Source organism: Ananas comosus, linkage group 7 (genome assembly GCF_001540865.1).
Source record: "Ananas comosus cultivar F153 linkage group 7, ASM154086v1, whole genome shotgun sequence".
Classification (NCBI taxonomy): Eukaryota; Viridiplantae; Streptophyta; class Magnoliopsida; order Poales; family Bromeliaceae; genus Ananas; species Ananas comosus.
The window spans coordinates 12,042,613-12,063,034 of record NC_033627.1 but is presented as its reverse complement, the minus strand read 5'-3'; the positions used below and the strand labels follow the sequence as shown (position 1 = coordinate 12,063,034).

The window sequence follows — 20,422 nt, the reverse complement described above, 5'->3', positions numbered from 1 at the left end:
TTTTTTATATTTTTTTAAAACTATTTTTTATATCTATAAATACTACTACAAACATCAAAATTCATCACAACAAATAACTCTTCATTCATTTTCTTCTACAAACACTAATTCCTCCCACTCTTAAACTTTCAATCTAAAATTTTTTCTCTCTCAATTCTCAAGTTTACTTTGCAAATATTTTTAATTTTTTCCAACAATTTTTTTTTACAAAGTCTCTCCACAATTTCACAACACAAAATTTTATTTTCAACACATAATTAATCTCTTTTTTTAAAAAAAAAATTTATTTAATTATTTTTAGTATTATTGTGTTTATTTTTTAATAATATTGGATGAATTTTTTCATATAGATTTTTCTTGCACTGATTATACTCCTGAGTATTATATTAGTAATCAATCAGAAACTGGAGTCAGTGGTTCTACACAAGGTGGCGACAGCTCGCAACCTAAACCAAATTTAGACACAAATTCTAACAAAGCGTCTAAACGAAGAACAAGTGCAGTATGGAAGTACTTCAAAATCAAAGAAGTTGAAGGCCAAGACAGGTGAGCTGTTTGTACTATATGTAGGCTTCATTATTTTTGTGATAGTTATGGTAGAACAGGTCATCTTAACAGACATATACAGAAACATCAGGTAAAAGAAGGTAAAGAGACAAAATAATCAGAATTTGCTTTTACTTCTAGTGAAGTTAATACATTTCAATAGTCTCATAAACGTAATAGAAGAGAACTTACATTATACATTATAGGAGCTGAACAATTATATATACATTTGCCGAATGTCCATATTTTGAACACTATATGAAAACAGTTTTAAATCCTGCATATAAAAAAACTTCTCGAAATACTAGTCGCAAAGATTCAATAAAAGCATTTCTTGAATATAGACAAAATTTGATTTCAATTTTAAAAAATTTGAATTCAAAAATTTCACTCACTTTCGATATTTGGACATCAAGAAATGAACATAGTTTTATATGTGTTATGTACATTGGATTGATTTTAATTGGATATTACAAAATTGAATTATTGGTTTTCAAGAACTTGAGTTTCTATATAATGGTATTCATATTGCTCAGGTGATTGAAAATATTTTGCAAATTTATAACATTAGCCAAAAAAAAAATTTCAATTAGTTTCGATAATGCTAGCAATAATAGAACCGCAGTTCAAATTTTGAAAAATAATTTGCATTCTGTAATGAAAAATTATTATATAATAAATGTGTATGTCATATTATAAATTTGTGTGTTCACGAGGGATTAAAAATAATTATTCCACAAATTAAAAAATTAAAAGATTATATTATATTTATTCATAGTTTTTGTCCAAAAAAATAAGATTTTAAAAGTTTATGTAGACAGTTAGGCCAAAAATATAAAAAATTTATTTTTGCTGTTCAACATCGATAGAATTCTACATATAAAATATTGCAATATTGTTATGAGTATAGAAATACTTTATCTATTTTTTGTAATGAGAAAATGCAGAATAATTTCATAACTAATGAAGAATAAGACATTAAACAAATTCTTATAATTTTTTTGACTCATATTGTTATGCAGCATAATCCTATTTCAAATACTTGGTTTGGTTGACTTATAAAATGGTTGCAAAAAAAATCATAAGAATTTGTTTAATGTTTCATTCTTCATTATAGAAGTTATGCTGTATTTTCTCATTACAAAAAATAAATAAAATATTTCTATACTCATAATAATATTGCAACATTTTATATGTGGAATTCTATCGATGTTGAACATCAAAAATAAATTTTTTATATTTTTGGCCAAACTGTTTACATAAACTTTTAAAATCTTATTTCTTGAACAAAAACTATGAATAAATATAATATAATCTTTTAATTTTTTAATTTGTGGAATAATTATTTTTAATCCCTCATAAACATACAAATTTATAATATGACATGCACATTTATTATACAATAATTTTTCATTTCAGAATGCAAATTATTTTTCAAAATTTGAACTGCGGTTCTATTATTGCTAGCATTATCGAAACTAATTAAAAGTTTTTTTTGGCTAATGTTATAAATTTGCAAAACATTTTAATTACCTGAGCAATATGAATACCATTATATAGAAACTCAAGTTTTTGAAAACCAATAATTCATTTTTGTAATATCCAATTAGAATCAATCCTGTACATAACACATATAAAACTATGTTCATTTCTTGATATCCAAATATCGAAAGTGAGTGAAATTTTTGAATTTAAATTTTCTAAAATTGAAATCAAATTTTGTATATATTCAAGAAATGCTTTTATTGAATCTTTGCGACTAGTATTTCGAGAAGTTTTTTTATATGCAGGATTTAAAACTGTTTTCATATAGTGTTCAAAATATGGACATTCGACAAATGTATATATGATTGTTCAGCTCCTATAATGTATAATGTAAGTTCTCTTCTATTACGTTTATGAGAATATTGAAATGTATTAACTTTACTAGAAGTAAAAGCAAATTCTGATTATTTTGTCTCTTTACCTTCTCTTATCTGATGTTTCTGTATATGTCTGTTAAGATGATCTGTTCTACCAGAATTATCACAAGAATAATAATGCCTACATATAGTACAAACAGCTCACCTGTCTTGTCCTTCAACTTCTTTGATTTTGAAGTACTTCCATATTACACTTGTTCTTCGTTTAGACGCTTTGTTAGAACTTGTGTCTAAATTTGGTTTAGGTTGCGAGCTGTCGCCACCTTGTGTAGAACCACCGACTCCAGTTTCTGATTGATTACTAATATAATACTCAGGAGTATAATCAGTGCAAGAAAAATGTATATGAAAAAATTCATCGAATATTATTATAAAAAATAAACACAATAATACTAAAAATAATTAAATAAATTTTTTTTTAAAAAGAGATTAATTATGTGTTGAAAATAAAATTTTGTATTGTGAAATTGTGGAGAGACTTTGTAAAAAAAAATTGTTGGAAAAAATTAAAAATATTTGCAAAGTAAACTTGAGAATTGAGAGAGAAAAAATTTTAGATTGAAAGTTTAAGAGTGGGAGGAATTAGTGTTTGTAGAAGAAAATGAATGAAGAGTTATTTGTTGTGATGAATTTTGATGTTTGTAGTAGTATTTATAGATATAAAAAATAGTTTTAAAAAAATATAAAAAAATATTTTTTAGTTTTTGACCAAAATGCCATCTCTAACGGTCAAATTTTTTAATATTAGTGAGGGCATTGTGGTCATTTTAATTAAAAAAAACATCTTTTTTTAATTTTTGAACCCATTTTTTAAAAAAGTAATAATAAAATATTTTTTTTTTCAGGAAAGACAAAAAAAAAAAAAAAAAAAGGACTCAACCAACGGCTAATTGAGCCGTTGGGCCGCTGTCCAAGGGTTGCTAGACCCTCGGACAATGGACTTGGGTAGGAGCCCTAATGGTTCTTCTCTTGTCACAGAAGAAATAAATTTATCATGATGAAAAAATAAATAAAGGGAAAACTTCAAAACCCCCCGTGGTTTCGTGCATTCTTACTTTGCTACCCTGTGGTTTAAAACGTATTAATTTACCCCCCTGTGGTTTCATTTTTATCTTTTCGAAAGCTTTTTCGTTAATATTTCGTTAAATTATATACAAAAAACTTCAGATAACCATCTATATTTATCGAATAGTCACTTTAGTATCCTTTAATTTTAACTTTGTCACTGATTTAAAAAAATAATAATAATAAAATTGATAACAAAAAGATAAAAACGAAACCACATGGGGGCAAATTGATACGTTTTAAACCACAGGGTAGCAAAGTGAGAATGCACGAAACCACAGGGGGGGTTTTTGAAGTTTTTCCTAAGATAAATGGCTTTTAAGTGTTAGAATATAAAAGACATATTTCAACATGCTTTAAAAATTATACAAAAATTTTGTTAAATTATATGAAACATTTGGTGCGACTCGAACTCATACCCCTATTTTGATATCATGTTTAATTATATGAAATATTTATTTTTAATCAAAAACTTAAGTTGTTAGAGAATCATATATTTAGTAATTCTATTTGACAATTCTACGTATAAGATTGTGTCGAGAGTGGCTGTTTAATTAATGATTTTGCCTGAGAAGAAGGATTTGTCGGATTATTTGACGAAGTTCCAAAAATTTAGTTATCAAAATTAAAAATTTACGAATCTATTTGACACACTATCAAAGCCGTAAAAAAAAAAAAAACTCATTTGACACTTCAAACAAAAACTAAATAAAAAACCAGTGGGGAATCGTACATTCATAAACATTTAAACGCATCATTATATTGTGAAATTATGCATCTTGCATAGATCTCCTCCATACACATAATTTTATTAGATGACGATGATCAAACTTAAATTTATTAATCTATAATTTTTTGTTGTACTAATCCTCATGGATAAAAGTGTGAAACCCTGGATTCCACAAAGCTCATTGTCTTCTTCCACGCCGGTCGGCTGGTGATGTCCTCCCACCACGCCTTTACATGCTTCTTCCCAGTAATTAGGTGATCCATATTGCAGTTCTCGACTAGATACCTATAAAATGTTAAATATAAAAATATTTAAACACAGTTCTCTATCAACTTAAGTTTTTAAAGTACAATGATTGTTTCGTATTATTTAACGTGATATTAGAGCAGAAAATTCTAAGTTCAAGTCACGCCAGACTCTTAGCATTATTATTTAATTTAAGTCCATGTCATGGGCTGAGCAAAAAGTCACAAGTCCAGATATGAAGAAAAGTGTTAAATATAAAAATATTTAAAGTAAAATTTTAAGGCCTTGTACTCAAATTTACTTGATATCATAGCAAGGATTTTAACTCCCCCTCTTATAATTCTAACATGCAAGAAAGAATACTACACATAATATAATAGGAGGTGAAACTTTTTTTTAAAAATCCACTTATTTTATCTCACATTGCATTTTGACCCAACAATCTCTAATTTGGTGCCAAGAGAACTCACTATTTTTCTTAGTTTACTAGATTTGGATTGGCGGAAACTGGAAATTAATAACTTAGCCACTAAAATCTATTTTGATGCAAGAAGAATTTTATGCACCGTAACTAATATGCGACATTAATTAGATAACTACTGATTTCTTTCTTATCGACTCCAACTTTGTTGATCAATTTGAAACTAAAAGCAAGTTATGCGCAATTTTGCATCAATTAAAGTTCGTAGGTCAAATTGCAAATAGAAAGAGGTTAGTCGCCTATCCTAGTCTAATCAAATTATAAAGTTATGCGCTCTTCAAGTTTTCAATAATGTACCGTGTGGCTGGAATGTGAGTTAGATCGGCTAGAGTAAATTCATTTCCAGCTAAGTACTTGGTCTTCGATAGCTGTCGCTCGTAAATCTCGAGCACCTTGTCGAGCTTCTCGACGGCAGCCTCGGCCTCGGCCTTATTTCCGGGAACACCACTGCGGGGAAGCACGAAAAGGTTGAAGACTATAGGGAACACCAAGGGATTGTAGTTGATGGCCTCCGCATCGAGCCATTGATCGACCCGAGCCTTCTCCTCGAGTGTTCGACCTAATAGGTTCGGTCCTTTCCCTACGTACTTGGCACCATAGTACCTCACGATTGCTCTTGATTCTACAAACAATTTCACAAATTAACTCGGTATTAAAGAGTCTGGCTTATATGAAGAGCGTGCTAACAAAATATAAGGAAAAACTTCAAAAACCCCCCTGTGGTTTCGTAGTTTCTCACTTTGCCCCCCTGTGGTTTCTTTTTTCTCTTTTTCTTATCAATTTCATTATTATTTTTTTTCTTTAAATCAGTAATAAAGTTAAAATTAAAGGGTACTAAAGTGAATATTTGATAAATCTAGGTGGATATCTGAAGTTTTTTTGTATATAATTTAATGAAATATTAACGAAAAAGCTACCGAAAAGATAAAAACGAAACCACAGGAGGCAAATTGATACACTTTAAACCACAGGGGGGCAAAGTGAGAAACTACCAAACCACAAGGGGGGTTTTTGAAGTTTTCCCAAAATATAATCAACTATCTAATCTTAGTTTCCAAAGAATAAAATAAAGGATGAACAATAGAAACTAAATTAACTTTCAATTTTTATTATTTTGTCTGCGTATCTTTTTATATGTTCTAAGTAATAATAGCGAGTAGTGGCTATAAAGTAAGTAGTACGAATTTGTCTTAGCTAATTCTTGTTTTGTACAATCAAGCTAATATAAGATAATTATTAGTTGTAAGTTGAAATTGAAATTGGCAATTTGTAAATTGAAAATTTTGGATAATCATATTTTCAATCTAAACAATTAAATGAACTTACCAAAGAGTTCGAAGTCTCCATCAACAATGTAAGGAACTTGTCCAAATGGCTACAAGCAGAAGAAATAAGATACCAAAAAGGAAAAAAAAAAGAAAAAAGGAAAAGAAAAAGAAAACACATATTAGAATCCAGTTGAACATAGATCTGGCTAAAAAAAAAGCTTTATAAAAGAAATTTATTTCTTAATAATCTCCTATATAAAAAATTTTGCATTTATTCTAACCCTACATTTTAAAATTGTCTCAAATAGAGGTAAAAAATTTAAGATAATTATTAAATTAATTTAGCAGTCATCGTTATCAAAATTAGTTGGTTAAATAATTTATTGATTATGGTATAACAAGCAAAAAATCTCTTTTTCTAGTGTTATTTCTATCTAATAAGATATAATTTGTATAAATATTTAGATATAAAACATGATATTTCAATGAATTCTACTAAAGTTCTTCTTCTAAATTCCAACATTCAACCCGGGTTTTGAAAGCAATTTCAGATAGCGCAAGTCAAAATAAATGTAATTTTAAGCGCCTAAGAGTAAACAAGACAACAAGGTAAAGTAAAAATCTAGAAAAGAGATTTTTATGTTTAGTCAAAAAACAAATATGAAAAAAACAAAGAAATTAGATCGATGGATGATCTACTTGTTTAGCCATATACTCAGGCTTTTTGTGTTCCATTTTTTCGAGATTGACCTCCACGAGCTCGAACTCAACCCCTAACTCGACCAGGCAGTGCATAACCCTTTGCGAGCACACGGCTGTGCCTGTTCCGTAGATCTTTACCACCATTCTTACACTTCTTTTTTTTTTTAGTTTTTCCTCTCTCTCTGTTTTGCTATCAATGACACAAATGCCTAAACAAGTATGTTACCTCTCTTCTTATACTAGCACTAGAAAACATTTGAATGTTTTAATTTTAGAGGTGGGAAAAGGGAACCCAAAAAAAAAAAAAAAAGGGGGGTTAAGTAAGCACGTTGGGGTTCACCTACCAATTGTGGAAAGTATACCAAATTAGACGAGAAATTATTGCGTGCACCATGTGCGTTGTAACATATGTACACCGCCAACCTATCGGCCTCTGTACACAATTTACTTACTTTTGATCGGACCGTCCAATATTGAACAAAAGAGAAGATGATACTAGTGGATGGTATAGATCAAGTGTGGGGTGAGATGAATGGCTGATAGATGAGCGGTGCACAGATGTATGGATGAACCGGGTACATGCAACAATTTCAAGTCACAACACAATAGCTGTTGTTAGTTGATACTTAACACCCACAAGAAGGACTAAAATAGGAGTACTTACTGTCTAGACCAGGTTCACTGTGCATCCAAACATATAATACTGTGTAATTTATACATTTCAGGGACAGTTTGGTTGCATGTAGTTGTTGTTTTACTGTAAATTTAATAGAATAATAATATGCAAATTCAAATTCACTGTTTAGTTATATGTATTAACATCAACAACTGTTCCAATTGGCCTTAGGTACTCTAGCACTGGCTACAATATTTGAAAAGAGCAATGCTATACAAGTACAAAACTTAACTATCCAACTACCCTGCAAATTGTCCTTTGCGTAAGTGATAAAAAATTTAATGATTGATATTTGAGGTTTTAAATTTGAAATCTAGTTACTTCATATTTTTAATAAAATTTAATTTTAAAAAAATAAACGAAACAAATAATAGGTTAATTAGCTTTCTCTCAAAAAAGTACTTTTTAGATAAAGTAATAGATTTACTTTTAGAAAGTCATATAGTCGATTTCATTGCATGTGAGATCCTAAATTACTAGATTTGTTTGCACTTATTACAATCATTGCAAATTTTTTAAAAAATCACATTAAATAATTTTTTTCCGACTAGATATTTAAAAACTTATTGACGTAAAATGATTTCAAATTCTGTAAAAATTGTCGATTCCAAATGATTTCATAAAAGGTGTGAAAATAAACGCATCACACAAAAAAAAAAGAAATCTTGGAGCTGTATAATGTGGGACAAATATTTGGTGGAGATAGTTTTTAATGGAAGGCCATCATATCTACCGTTCATAACAAAAACGGATACAAATCTCAAAATAGATGAACGGTGGATGTGATCGCCTTTCTCACCAAATGTTTGTTCATATAATGAATATCCTGTGCGTTAAGGTTTAGTTTGATATTGAGATTTATCTGACGCTATTAGATAAAATGGAATTAGGGTAAAAGTATATAAGATATGTTTCTGCGTTCTCATGTGGGATCGTAAAAAATATATCGTAATCGACTTGATATATGAAACACAATATTACATACAAAAATAAATAAAATATTTTTATATTGTACTTTTTTATCGCATGTAATACAAACTTCCCGCAATACCCAACTAAGCCTAAACCTCTACCCTAGCGAACGGCCGAACGCAAGCTATGTTCAAACGAGTAGCCGTTATCTTCGCGCCAAAACTCCGACCCCACAACCTCTCCTTCCCGGGGTTCAAATTTCTCGCGCACCAACTCCTCCACTCCCTCCTCCAACGATGCCACTCCATGAACCACCTCAAGCAGCTCCACGCGCACCTCATCGTCGCCGCCATCCTCGACGAAACCCTAACCCTAGCCCAGCTCATCTCCTTTTGCTCCCTCTCCCCCACCGGCGACCTCCGCTACAGCTGCAAACGCCTCGAACACGCACCCAACCCCAATAAATTCATGAGCAATAGCTTAATCAGAGGCTACACCAATCAACATAGCCCTAAAGAAGCCCTCTTTTTGTGACATCGAATGCTTAGTCGGGGCCTCTCGCTCAATCAATTCACCCTTCCCTTCGTTCTCAAGTCATGTGCCGAAGCTTTGGCATTAGAAGGAGTACTAGTGATTCATGGTATGATTGTAAAACTCGGATTCGAGTCGCAAATCTTCGTTATGAATGCTCTCCTCCATGTTTACTCATCTTGTGGGCCAATTTGGTTTGCCCGCAAGGTGTTCGACGAAATTCCCAGTAAAAACGTAGTGTCTTGGAACTCTATGATTAGTGGGTATTCTCAATTGGGTGATTGTGAAGAAGTATTTTCCCTATTTAAAATGATGAGAGAAGGTGGTTTGGTAGCTGATGAATTCACATTGGTTGTTCTTTTATCTGCGTGCTTGCAAGCAGATAATTTTGAATTGGGTAGGTTTGTACATCACTATATAGAGGTTTCCCAGGCTAAATTTGATCTGATTGTGGGGAATGCATTGGTAGATATGTATGGAAAGTGTGGTGCATTGCTTATGGCGCAAAGATGTTTCGACATGATGGTTTGAAGAATGTGGTTTTGTGGACATCGATGGTATGTGCACATGCGAAACATGGTTCGATTGAAGTGGCTAGGTATCTGTTCGATCGAATGGCGGAAAGGAACAAAGTATCGTGAAATGCCATGATCTCTTGCTATGTCCAAAATGGGCTTTCTCATGAAGCCTTGGATCTTTACAACCAGATGCGTGCTTCAAAGATAATGCTGGATCAGGTAACTCTTATCTCTGTTCTTATGGCTTGCGCCCAAAATGGCAATTTGGTATTTGGAAAGAATATTCACAATCAAATTAGAGATAATATTGAACAACCCTCTATTGCTCTATTTAACTTGCTTATAGACATGTATGCGAAATGTGGTCCAATAGAAATTGCTTTAGATCTTGATGCCTAGTAAAAGCGCAGTCTCACTGAATGTGATAATGTGGGCCTTAGCAATTCATGGCCGGGCATTTGATGCTGTTGATTTCTTTAACCAAATGATCGAAGAGGGCTTTTTACCGGATGGGATCACTTTCATTAGTTTGTTGTAGTCATTGTGGTTTAGTGGAAATTGGACAATCTTATTTTGAAACTATGAACATTGTTTATAATGTTCCATATGAAATTGAACATTATACTTGCATGGTTAATCTTCTTGGGAGGGGAGGCCTGATTCAACGAGCCGTGGAGTTAATTAAAAGTATGCCAATGAAGCCCGATATGTGATATGGGGTGCATTGCTTGGGGCTTGTAGAATTCATAGATATACGAGGATTGGGGAGCAGGTGATGAAAGATCTACTGAGTTTGGAATTGAATGGTGGAGGATTACATGTTTTGATTTCAAATATGTATTGTGAGACCCACAGGTGGGAGAAGATGAAGACACTAAGGAGATTCATGAGAGAGAAGGGGATAAAGAAAGATGCAAGAGTTAGTTCCATTGAGATAAATAACATTCTATATGAGTTTTTAGTAGAAGACATGAGACATGAAAGCTCAAGTGATATATACTTTGTTCTATCCCAGTTAATAGATCATTTGCTGTTTGTAGAGCATCTTACAGTTTCACCAGAAGCACTTTTGGATGTCGGATAGTGAGGGAAAATCACTTATATGTCAGCTGGGCTTTTCGCAATGTTCCTGGTATATGTCCTCATACTGCACTTGGGCAGAAATTAAGCTTAAACACAAAATATCAAGAAAGCAGAACGGCCCAAAAGTAAATGAAGACCAAATGTCATAAAATGGAGCCATCGAACTATGTTTACTTTGAAGAGATGCAGTTGAGAAACCTTCAGAGTCTTCAAGATTCGTGGTCCTAAGACTAGAATCGGTCGAAGCTTGTTTTGTGTTCCTAAGGCTAGAATAGGTGGAAGCATGGTACTTTATTGGCAGTGACTTTGGTGATAACACCAAAGACTACAGGGATAGAGGTCGATTTCATCTCATCCATGACAATGAGAGTGAAAACTTCTCTTTTCCAGTCGTTTTATTCAAAATTTCACTATGTAAAAGTAAACACTACTTCGTCAAATAAATGGAAGAGAAAAACAAAGCCAAGCGACGTTCAAAATTTTTTTTTTCATGAGGAACACCTTGCAATTGGCAGAAACTCAGAATAGGAGGTGAAGCAAAGTCTGAACTGGAAAGGGATCGGTACAATAAGATCACATTGAGTCCTTATGTAATGTTTCTTTATACTGTAGCTGCCACATAAAGATGCATTAAGATAACTAACTGTTTTAGCTGCTCTCGCAAGTCTCTTATCAAAGAGGTGGCTACTACCACGAAGCCTATCTTCAGGCCTTCACGGTACTCTGTTCTCCAGCAGGCCTTAATATATAAAAGTGGCAGTGGTCTTATAGGTAAGATCTGTATCATAACCAAAGCAATCCACTACAGATACTTGCTGCATTGTTTTGATATTTGGAGTTGGTCTGTGACTTTCTGCTTAAACACTTCTATTCCTGAACTTTCTCATATATTGCAGTACTCAAAAAAACTTTGAAATCCATTGACTTTTGCTGTAAAATAACTTTTAAATCTTGCCTCATGAAATATGACACAAGGAAGTCATCTTTCAGGAGGGGCGAAATGGTTATTTTACCGGAAAAGCTAAATTATTCTGACGTGCCAGAATTGAAAGCAAAATATAAGAAAATTTAGAGACTAAGTGTTTAAGTTAAAATCTAAGTGGCAATATCGGAACAGCACAGAGCTACCCATACATTTCACCCTTGCTACTTCGGTATTTGTATTTCTTTTGTTAGTTGGTTGCAAACTAGCAGTTAATGGGCATCAAAAATTTCAATTTTCTTCGACGGTTCTGCTATGTTTCAGCTGATGCTGTACAGGTACTAAAAATTGGACAAGGGAGGCTAAAACGAAAGTAGGTAAGTTCCTGAATGTATATTAAAAAAGACCAAATAATTAAAGCTCTTTCTTTAAATCAGTTCATTTCTTCACTTTTGTATGGTTGTGTTTCAGATCTGATAGCACATAGCTTGATAACTTGGAAAGGAAACAAACACATCTTCGGCCGAGCTCACCAGATCTGGTATTCAATTTCCCACACAATTTTGCTGGATAAATCTAACTAGTCATTGTCGACAAGTCTTATGTTAGACTCTTTTACACTCTTTAACTGTTACTAATCTCCGTCTAAACTTTCTTCAAATACTTCCTTTTATTAGCACTTTAATACATGCCCTTAACGCCACGTTTGGTTCGCATTATTCTGACAGGATTACTGAGTATCCTGTAAGAATCTTTTCAGATTACTATATTTGGTTCATTCGCAAGTAATCAGATTGCTAATGTGACATTATTAATAGCATTAGATAACTTCCAATATATTACTTGGGAGGGGGTGAGTATCTTGCATCACTGACTGCGGGTTTTCCCGCAACTTATGTAAACTTATAAAATTACCCCTCTCCATCCCCAATTACTTCGAATTTATATGTAAAATAAATTTCACTTTTTATTTCTTATTTACTTAAAATATTTAAGTTTGAATTCAAAATTTAAACAATATTACATACACATAGTAATCCAATATTAGGTTACTGTACTAAACCTAATAGAGCAATACAACATTAGGCATAAATGGTAAGTCCAGCGTAAAATATATGTCAGATTACCAGTTATGTTGAAATAACCGATATAATACTACATAACATAAACCAAACGGGACATGAAGGTAAAATAATTATGGCCTACACAAGTTTTCTTTGGTGATCGTCTACTGATTTATTGTAGTTTTTTTGCGTTAATGCCATGAGTCGCAATTGAAGTAACAATAAATAGTGAGTCCACCGTATCATGAATGTCAATGTATCAACTATATTTTAAGAAAGAGTGAGGCTACTATGCTATCGGAAGCACGGAGCCTTCCGTGCTTCCAGCTCGTTTTCGACGTTGCGACTTTCGAATCGTCGATCGGCTCCGTTAAACTTGATTTAGAGTATTTGAAGTACTTAGAAAATAAATTTTATGATTGTACGATATCATTTGCTTAGTGAACGAAGGGGCTCAAAATCAATGGCTGAAAATAAAAATCTTACAAAATGTAATAATACGACATTAAAATTTTAAATCAAAGATATTGATCTTGTTTTATATAGTATAAAGAATTTTCTATCAAAATTTCACATGATTTGGATATTTCTACACCGTTAAACTTGCAAACGGCTCACTGCGGCCATTGAAATTTGTTGATTTTGAGCCTATTCCATCACCAGGCAAATGATATCGTAAAATCATAAAATTTATTTTCTAGGTACTCCAAATACTCTAGATCAAGTTTAACGGAGCCGATCGACGATTCGAAAGTCGCAACATCGAAAACGAACTGGAAGCACGAAAGGCTCCGTGCTTCCGATAGCATAGTAGCCTCATACTATTTGTAAAGTCAAAAGTTCGGCATAAATTATATATATCTAATCCGCCTAAGAGTTTAGACACATCTTTAGGTTTTAGTACTGTAAAAATAAGAGTGTGATAAGACTAGTGTAAAAAATTGACCTTTAAGTATAAAAAATTTAAGAATTACACTCACTTTTGGGCACTTAGATACCATTGCTCTAACATTTTAAGTTTAACAAAAGTTTCTACAAAACTGACTAGAATAACTCGATCGCAAAAAAATGGATAGTTAAAGTAGTTTCAATAAAAGAGAGTTAAACATGAGGGCGGTTATTTAAAAATGGCTTATAGAGAGGGGGTTTCGTGCATTTTGACCTTTTTAAAAGGACCAAAATGAAAATTGAAAACATCAGGGACCACTAGAGCAATTTACTCCGAGAAGGGAACTGTGCGACACGCAAGAGCGAGAGAGAGAGAGAGAGAGAGAGAGAGTTTGGGAAGCGCGAGTGGCGAAGAAATGGAGACGAAGACGACAAAGGGACGAAGCGGAAACCCTAGATACGCGATGTGGATCGTCGTCGCCATTGTTGTCGCCCTCGCCCCCCTCACCTCCTCCATCGACGACAAATGCGCCGCTTGCTACGCCGTCGCGGTGCGCCTTCCTCCTCCCCTCTCTCCTGCTCACAATCTCCGATCGCTAATTGTTGGATCACTATCCCATTTAATACCTTTTGATTCGATGAATCGAGCTCTTTTTCTTTTTCTTTTCTTTTTTCCTTTAATTCGACCGCAGAAATGGTCGTTACCATGGGGAAATGAAGCTTGGTGAATTTTGCTTGTTTTGATCTGAAAAATAGGTTTTTCTTTAATTGTAGAATCAGCTTAATTTACCCTAGTTTTTAGTGTACTAGTACTGGTTTAGTTTGTGAAAGCTAAAAATATGAGAACGCAATTATTTTTTCGTTTTTCTTTTTTTTTTGGGTAAAAATGTATGGAACTTAGTGAACTATGACCATTTTGATCTAACTATTTTACCTTTAAAATTTTTGATTCATTTGAATTAGAGCCATTTAAAGGACTTTCACACTTCAAAATTTTGACTGCATTTTTTGTTTTTATGGGCTTAATTAGCATATTTTATGTAATTTATGCAAATACAATTTCATTAAAGTAAGTAATGAGCCTAAATTTTGTACTGGAAGAACCGTAATCAAATAAATAGAAAGGTTGGGGTACCAAAATAAAAAAAAATTGAGTCAAAATGGATGAAAGTTCAGTTAAATTCTATACATGTTTACCTTCTTTTTTTTAATTTTGGTCCGTCAACTATATTAAATTATTTTAAAATAGATCACTAGACTATTTTCTTTTGAGTGATATCCCAACTTTGGTAAGATAAATAGCTGATTATTTTGCTGAATGATTTGCAGGCCGAAATAGAACTTGGACTCTCTAGTGTAAGTTTCCTACATTCTCCTTTCCCTGTAATATTATGCCAGTTACTGTCATGAATGAATTAATAATGGCATTTGCTTTATGGTCTCAGCATTTCAGAAAGAAATTTCTAAGTTTTGTCTAGCATGCTGCATTGACTTACACCTATCTTAATGTCTGTTTCTTCTTCATTATGAGCTTATTGTCAGAATCACTCTATGAAATTGTGAAGTTTGGCATCTTCTTCTTTACTTTTGATGCAGGAGAAGCCAAGAAATCACTTAGACATGCGCCACCGTTTGGATTCCAAAGGTCAGCGTGAGGGTAAAGTAATTGATTACAGGTATTTGTATTATCAGAGTCTATTTGGATTACCTCGATGTCTCCAATGGCACCTGCTATCAATGAACATTCCTTCGATTTATTTTCATGTCTTGTATGTTCTTTGGGACTTATCACTTACAATTGTTATTTAATGTCTGCATTATCAAAAAATTTGTTTCATTAACAAAATGAAGAGCCTAGCTTTTTGCAATCTTAGAAGCAGAACTTCCATAGAGAGGATAAGACCTACATGTCAAATCTTGTGAATTATGTTGTGGATGGTCCATCTGAGTTAAACTTTGTATCAGTTAATAGATATCATCTCTGTGGAAAAGAGACTTCAGAGAATGACAAATCTACCTCTGTCCTTGCTATTTTTAAATGCTTAGTAAAGCCCTTAAACAGACTTGTTTTTCTTCAATGCATCAAATTGTGGCATGAAGAAAAGATAGTAGCCATCTTGTGTCCTTCCAGTTATCCAATATCACATGTAAAGTCAGTTGAGAAGTTTTGTCAATCAATTCAGAATCAGACTTTCCATATCTGATTCTTAATGAAGGGAGCTATTATAAGCCAAAAGTACTGTTATTAGATCATGATACTGCAGTATTGCCTCTTTATACTGGCTAATCATATGCTTTTGATCTTTTTATCTAATCTATAAACTTGGAATCTACTTTTGTGATGTGGTGAATGAAAAACTCTGCTAACACTATAATTGGTGGAAATATGCCCAACATCCTGGATTTCTTCATTGTTGTGAAGTCAGATGTGACAATTCTTTGCAATCATCTGAAAATTCTGTAACCACAATATTTTATCAGCTTAACTACCTGCTAAATGCTGCTGCGTCTTTCCTGATAACTTCTCTGTACTTCTATGTAAGTTGTTTCTGACCAACTATATTACCTGCCGGGAGTGATGGCTGTTTGATCTGAAAAATGAGCTATTTTTGCTGCCTTTTAGCGTGAATTGTTCTAAGTTTAAAGGAGGTATACTGTAACTAAATAATTCAATTCCTTTCAGCAGATCGTCTTAGACTTTGGTCTTTTATTTATGTTCCAATGTCTGCATTGAATCTGTGTTTTTTTCCTTCAGAGTTAGCGAACTAAGAGTTGTTGAGCTACTGGATGGTCTCTGTGAAAAAATGCAGGATTATACTTTAGAGAAGGTATATAAATACCCGTGAATTAATTACGATTTTTTGTTGCACGATTGTTCTGGTGAATATTATCTGACTATACCATCTAATGCTTTTGGTATTTTCTGCACTAATGTGCATTTAGCTCTTAAAATGCACCTGATTTTAATTCTTAATTTCTTACTGTAGAATTTCGGGTCCAGGCATGTAGGTGCACGACCTAAACTTTTAGCTGTTGATCTCTGGGCTTCTTTTTTTTTTCTTTTTTTTTTTGCAGTTGGAATCAGGTGAGCGAGCGTGGGTCAAAGTGAGAAACTGGGACAGTCTTAAAACTGGTAAGCTTTATAGAACATTGTTGCTATATCTTGACTTCCAACAGGCAACTCTTGGTCTTTACCTCTCAAAATATTTTGCTGAAACTCTATTAAACTTTAATTGCTGATATATTTCGGTAGTGAAATGTTTTACTAGCTTTTCAGAATATTATTGGCCATTCATTTTGGGCAATAATTTGAAAGTTATTTTTTGTTTAATGCTAATCTGCAATTTCGCCTCCTGGGATATTTTAATACTTATTCAATCAGAAAAGAATAGCACTTAAAAATTATAAGTGCTTTTTATCTAGTGATAATGAATGACATTTATCGGTCATGACATTGCTGATGAATGACATAGAAATAAATAAGTAGGTCTCTCAGTCTAGTGACTAAAAGATGATTGAGATGATTAGAGGGAATCCATTTGATTTTCATTTTGCTTTTATCGATCCATGGTTTATGTCAATAAATATAGCAGCATTTATCAACTTACTTCAATTATGAACTGATGATTAGGTAGGATTATGTCTCCTTTTGTTTTAGGTACCTTAAATAATTTTCAAAAATATTTGTTTTGTTTTGCAGATAAGCAGGAAGCTCGTGCCTACTCAAAGGATTTATCCACATTTTGTGGAAGGTAAAATTCACTTAGTTTGTTGTATGGTGAAGGGTTTATTGTTTTGTTTATTTAATCGCAATTTCTATGTAATAATAGTTGAGATATCTATTCACATTTACACTTGTTTAACTGGTGATGGATTGTCTTTTTGTCTTGCTTGTTAACTATTGTTTGGGTTCCTTTAGTTATCTGTTATCATGCGAAGGTTGACTAAACCCATATTTTTTGTAGTCCTCTCAGACCCTCCTTTTCTTTTTTCCTTTTTTTTTTTTTTTGCTTTTTCTTGTTTTTGTTTATTTTCTTTTAATCACCAACTCTTTCTAGGACAAAATTTATGCTGTTGCTACCTTTTCAATATCATCTAGTTCTATGAATCCCAGATTGTGGTAATAGAGTCATTTGCTTTCGTAGGCTTCTTTCAATATGGACAGAGATGGACGGACCTAGACTAGGGAATGGCAATTAGTTGTAACTCGAGTGTTTTACAAGTATTAGCGATATTGGTTTCATCTCTTACATCCTAGACTTTGAATGCCACACCAACTTTTTCTATATTTATCAAGACCTTTCACCTATATAAATAGTTTGCTGTTCTTTCTTATTATCTATTTATTAACTTCTGGCTTTGAAAGAAGAGTCTAGAGGTCTATGGTGATGTCTAAAAAGTTGAAGCTCCTTTAATCCTAAGCAATGATTTTTAGCTATTGACCACATAAAGGAGAACGTTTCTGACCTATACTAGGCTTATCATCCTTTCTTTTAATTTCTCTTAGCTCAACCCGCAAGAAATTTAATGCAAGCCCTGAATTAGCAGCTGTAATGTGTCTAAAGCCGTGTATCTACTTTAAACTGGATTCTATATATTGCAGGATCCTAATATCCTTATAGGATCTAATGTTGTTTATTTGTGAACATTTAAATTTCTGACCTAATATATTAGACAGTTTTGTCAGCTTGTCATATTGCATTCTGGTTTGCTGGATTTTTGTGAAAATATCTAAATATGATAAAGTCATGATATACAGAACCCTGCTACTGCTGAAATTATCCCTAATTTGCTTCTCGAAAATCTATTTATATCTACAGTTTATATGCATTGCTAGTGCTGCACTAATTTTGGATCCGGAAATTTTATTTATTCTACAGTTAATATGCTATATCTGATGGATCAGCTCACTATTCAGTCAATAATCAGTTTAACTGTAACTGAGGGTCAATAAAACTGATTGCGTTTTTCTGGCTTCTAAATTTATTGTCCTAAGCTCTTTAGAGACTCTGACTTGGTATGTTCACTTTGCAGATTGTTGGAGGAAACTGAGGATGAGGTGAGTCAGATTTTTCTATTCATAAATTCTAGTACTAGTGCGTATACAAAGATCTCACAATATGACTATGTCAAATAAAGTATACAAAAAACTGGCTCTACACATTGTTAAATCAAAGTTAGCAATCTATGGTTTCTGTAGAACCTTAACAGCCGAAATCTGTTCAATAAACTCGTTGATTTTCATTTTGAAGTCCTTTTCATTACCTTTTGCAGCTGGCTGAGTGGATCAAAAAGGGATCTATAGAAGCAGGCAGTGTTAGCAACGCTCTTTGCAAAGATCTTAGCAAGCATTGTCAATTTCCAAGGTATATTCAGCTCTATTTTTTTCTAAAACTATCAAATCTCTTTAGTTTTTTAAATGAGCTGAAAATGTCCTAGTACCTAAGATTGTGTTTCTTGAGCTGAAAATTTTAGTGTTTCTTTTCTTTTTTCTTTCAAAAGGTTTTAAGTGATTTCTCTTTGTCAAATTGCAGAGATTCCAACGAGATCGGTGATGGAGAATTGTGACAATAAATTGAGCAAATTGCTAGATTCTTTATTGAAGGAACTCAAGATGGGTTTGGCGGCTATAAATTATGCCCCCTTTTTTTTGTTTTGTCACAAATTGTTGAAACTCCTGGATCTTATTGAAACATCCTTTCTGGTCCTGTGCAATCTTGTGCAATGACCCTTTTATTTTATAGGACTAAAAAGATATAATCATGTTTTTATCAACTGTTGTGAAAGTTAAACAACACAACAGCTTATGATTATCCTTATACTAAGTTTAAGTTTCTTTGGTACGTAGCGTTTGGTTTGGGTATGAGGATGGGAATAAGCCTTATTCCCCTCCTTGTACGCTAACGCTATTTTTTGCATTTGAAAATTGTAGTTCTCCTTGATTAGGAATAAGGGGGAATATGGGTGCAACAGCTGTTCCATTCTCTCCCTCAAACAAGCATGTTCTCTAGTGGGAACAAGCTTAATTAAATTTTAAATTTAATTTTAATTATTATATTAACTTGTGAATTAATCAAATTAATGTATTTAAGTCATTATCTATTGCTTAAATAGTCAAGTAATTAATTAACTTATTATTTATGGTTAATTAGCTCATTAAGAATTAATTATTTAATATGTTTATCTAACAACTAATATTTGTACTGGCCGCTAACTAAATTAATTTCTTAACGAATCATTTAACTAATTAAATAATTTACTAATTAATTAAAAAGTTAAGTCATATTTTATAATTAATTAAATAATTAATTAGTTAATAAATTTTTTATTCTTATTCAATATTTATAGCTAATAAAATTTTTAATTATTAAATTATTTTTAATTAATATTTTGATATTAATTAATTAGATAAGTATTATTAATTTAAAATTATAATTGCTTTTATTCCTGCTATTTCAATCTAACCATTCAAATATTATTTATTTTATTCACCGAAACAGTCTAATTTTTATCCAAATAAAAATTTACTTTAGTTTCTGCATATAATTAAACTTATATCTATTTCGGAAATAAACAGTCTTATTTATATCCCACCAAACGAAGACTAAAAGTCAACTTCTTTTAGTTGTTTGTTTCCATGAAAGTTGCTAGCTTGTAAGTGAGGTAGCGTCGCTTCATGTATTTGTTATACTAAAACTTTACTATTTTGTTATAGGGTTTTTCAGGGTACTGTTAGTATTTCTTTTTATGAAAAATCATTTAATACTAAAATTTTCATATGTACAGATAACTTATAGAAAAATAACTTTATGTAGATAGTTGTTGCTTATACTGAAGCATTACTTCTCAGCACCGTGCCCAATTTATG

General features: G+C 32.3%; 3 protein-coding genes across 5 annotated transcripts; 2 read left to right on the top strand and 1 right to left on the bottom strand.

The window, feature by feature from the left end:
• On the bottom strand, window positions 4,239-7,227 carry LOC109713148 (glutathione S-transferase F12). 2 transcript variants are annotated; one of them, XM_020237124.1, is made up of 4 exons: window positions 7,009-7,227; window positions 6,317-6,365; window positions 5,288-5,612; window positions 4,239-4,548 (listed from the first exon to the last, which is right to left on the bottom strand). In XM_020237124.1, exons 1-4 carry the CDS (start codon window positions 7,102-7,104, stop codon window positions 4,404-4,406), a joined length of 615 nt encoding a protein of 204 aa, XP_020092713.1. In that variant the 5' UTR covers window positions 7,105-7,227; the 3' UTR covers window positions 4,239-4,403. The 2 variants fall into 2 exon arrangements, with proteins under 2 accessions (XP_020092713.1, XP_020092712.1); XM_020237123.1 differs by having other exon boundaries at window positions 6,958-7,224.
• Window positions 8,734-19,388, top strand: LOC109712531 (protein seele-like). Of its 2 annotated transcripts, XM_020236135.1 has the most exons (12): window positions 8,734-11,451; window positions 11,927-11,979; window positions 12,074-12,143; window positions 13,867-14,105; window positions 14,884-14,910; window positions 15,151-15,230; window positions 16,310-16,382; window positions 16,630-16,687; window positions 17,255-17,306; window positions 18,589-18,613; window positions 18,829-18,920; window positions 19,089-19,388. In XM_020236135.1, exons 4-12 carry the CDS (start codon window positions 13,971-13,973, stop codon window positions 19,120-19,122), a joined length of 576 nt encoding a protein of 191 aa, XP_020091724.1. In that variant the 5' UTR covers window positions 8,734-11,451; window positions 11,927-11,979; window positions 12,074-12,143; window positions 13,867-13,970; the 3' UTR covers window positions 19,123-19,388. The 2 variants fall into 2 exon arrangements, with proteins under 2 accessions (XP_020091724.1, XP_020091726.1); XM_020236137.1 differs by lacking the exons at window positions 8,734-11,451; window positions 11,927-11,979; window positions 12,074-12,143 and having other exon boundaries at window positions 13,688-14,105.
• LOC109713261 (pentatricopeptide repeat-containing protein At2g29760, chloroplastic-like) lies at window positions 8,735-9,996 on the top strand. The gene is made up of 3 exons (XM_020237262.1): window positions 8,735-9,078; window positions 9,549-9,636; window positions 9,787-9,996. The coding sequence occupies exons 1-3, from the start codon at window positions 8,735-8,737 to the stop codon at window positions 9,994-9,996; spliced, it is 642 nt and encodes a 213-aa protein (XP_020092851.1).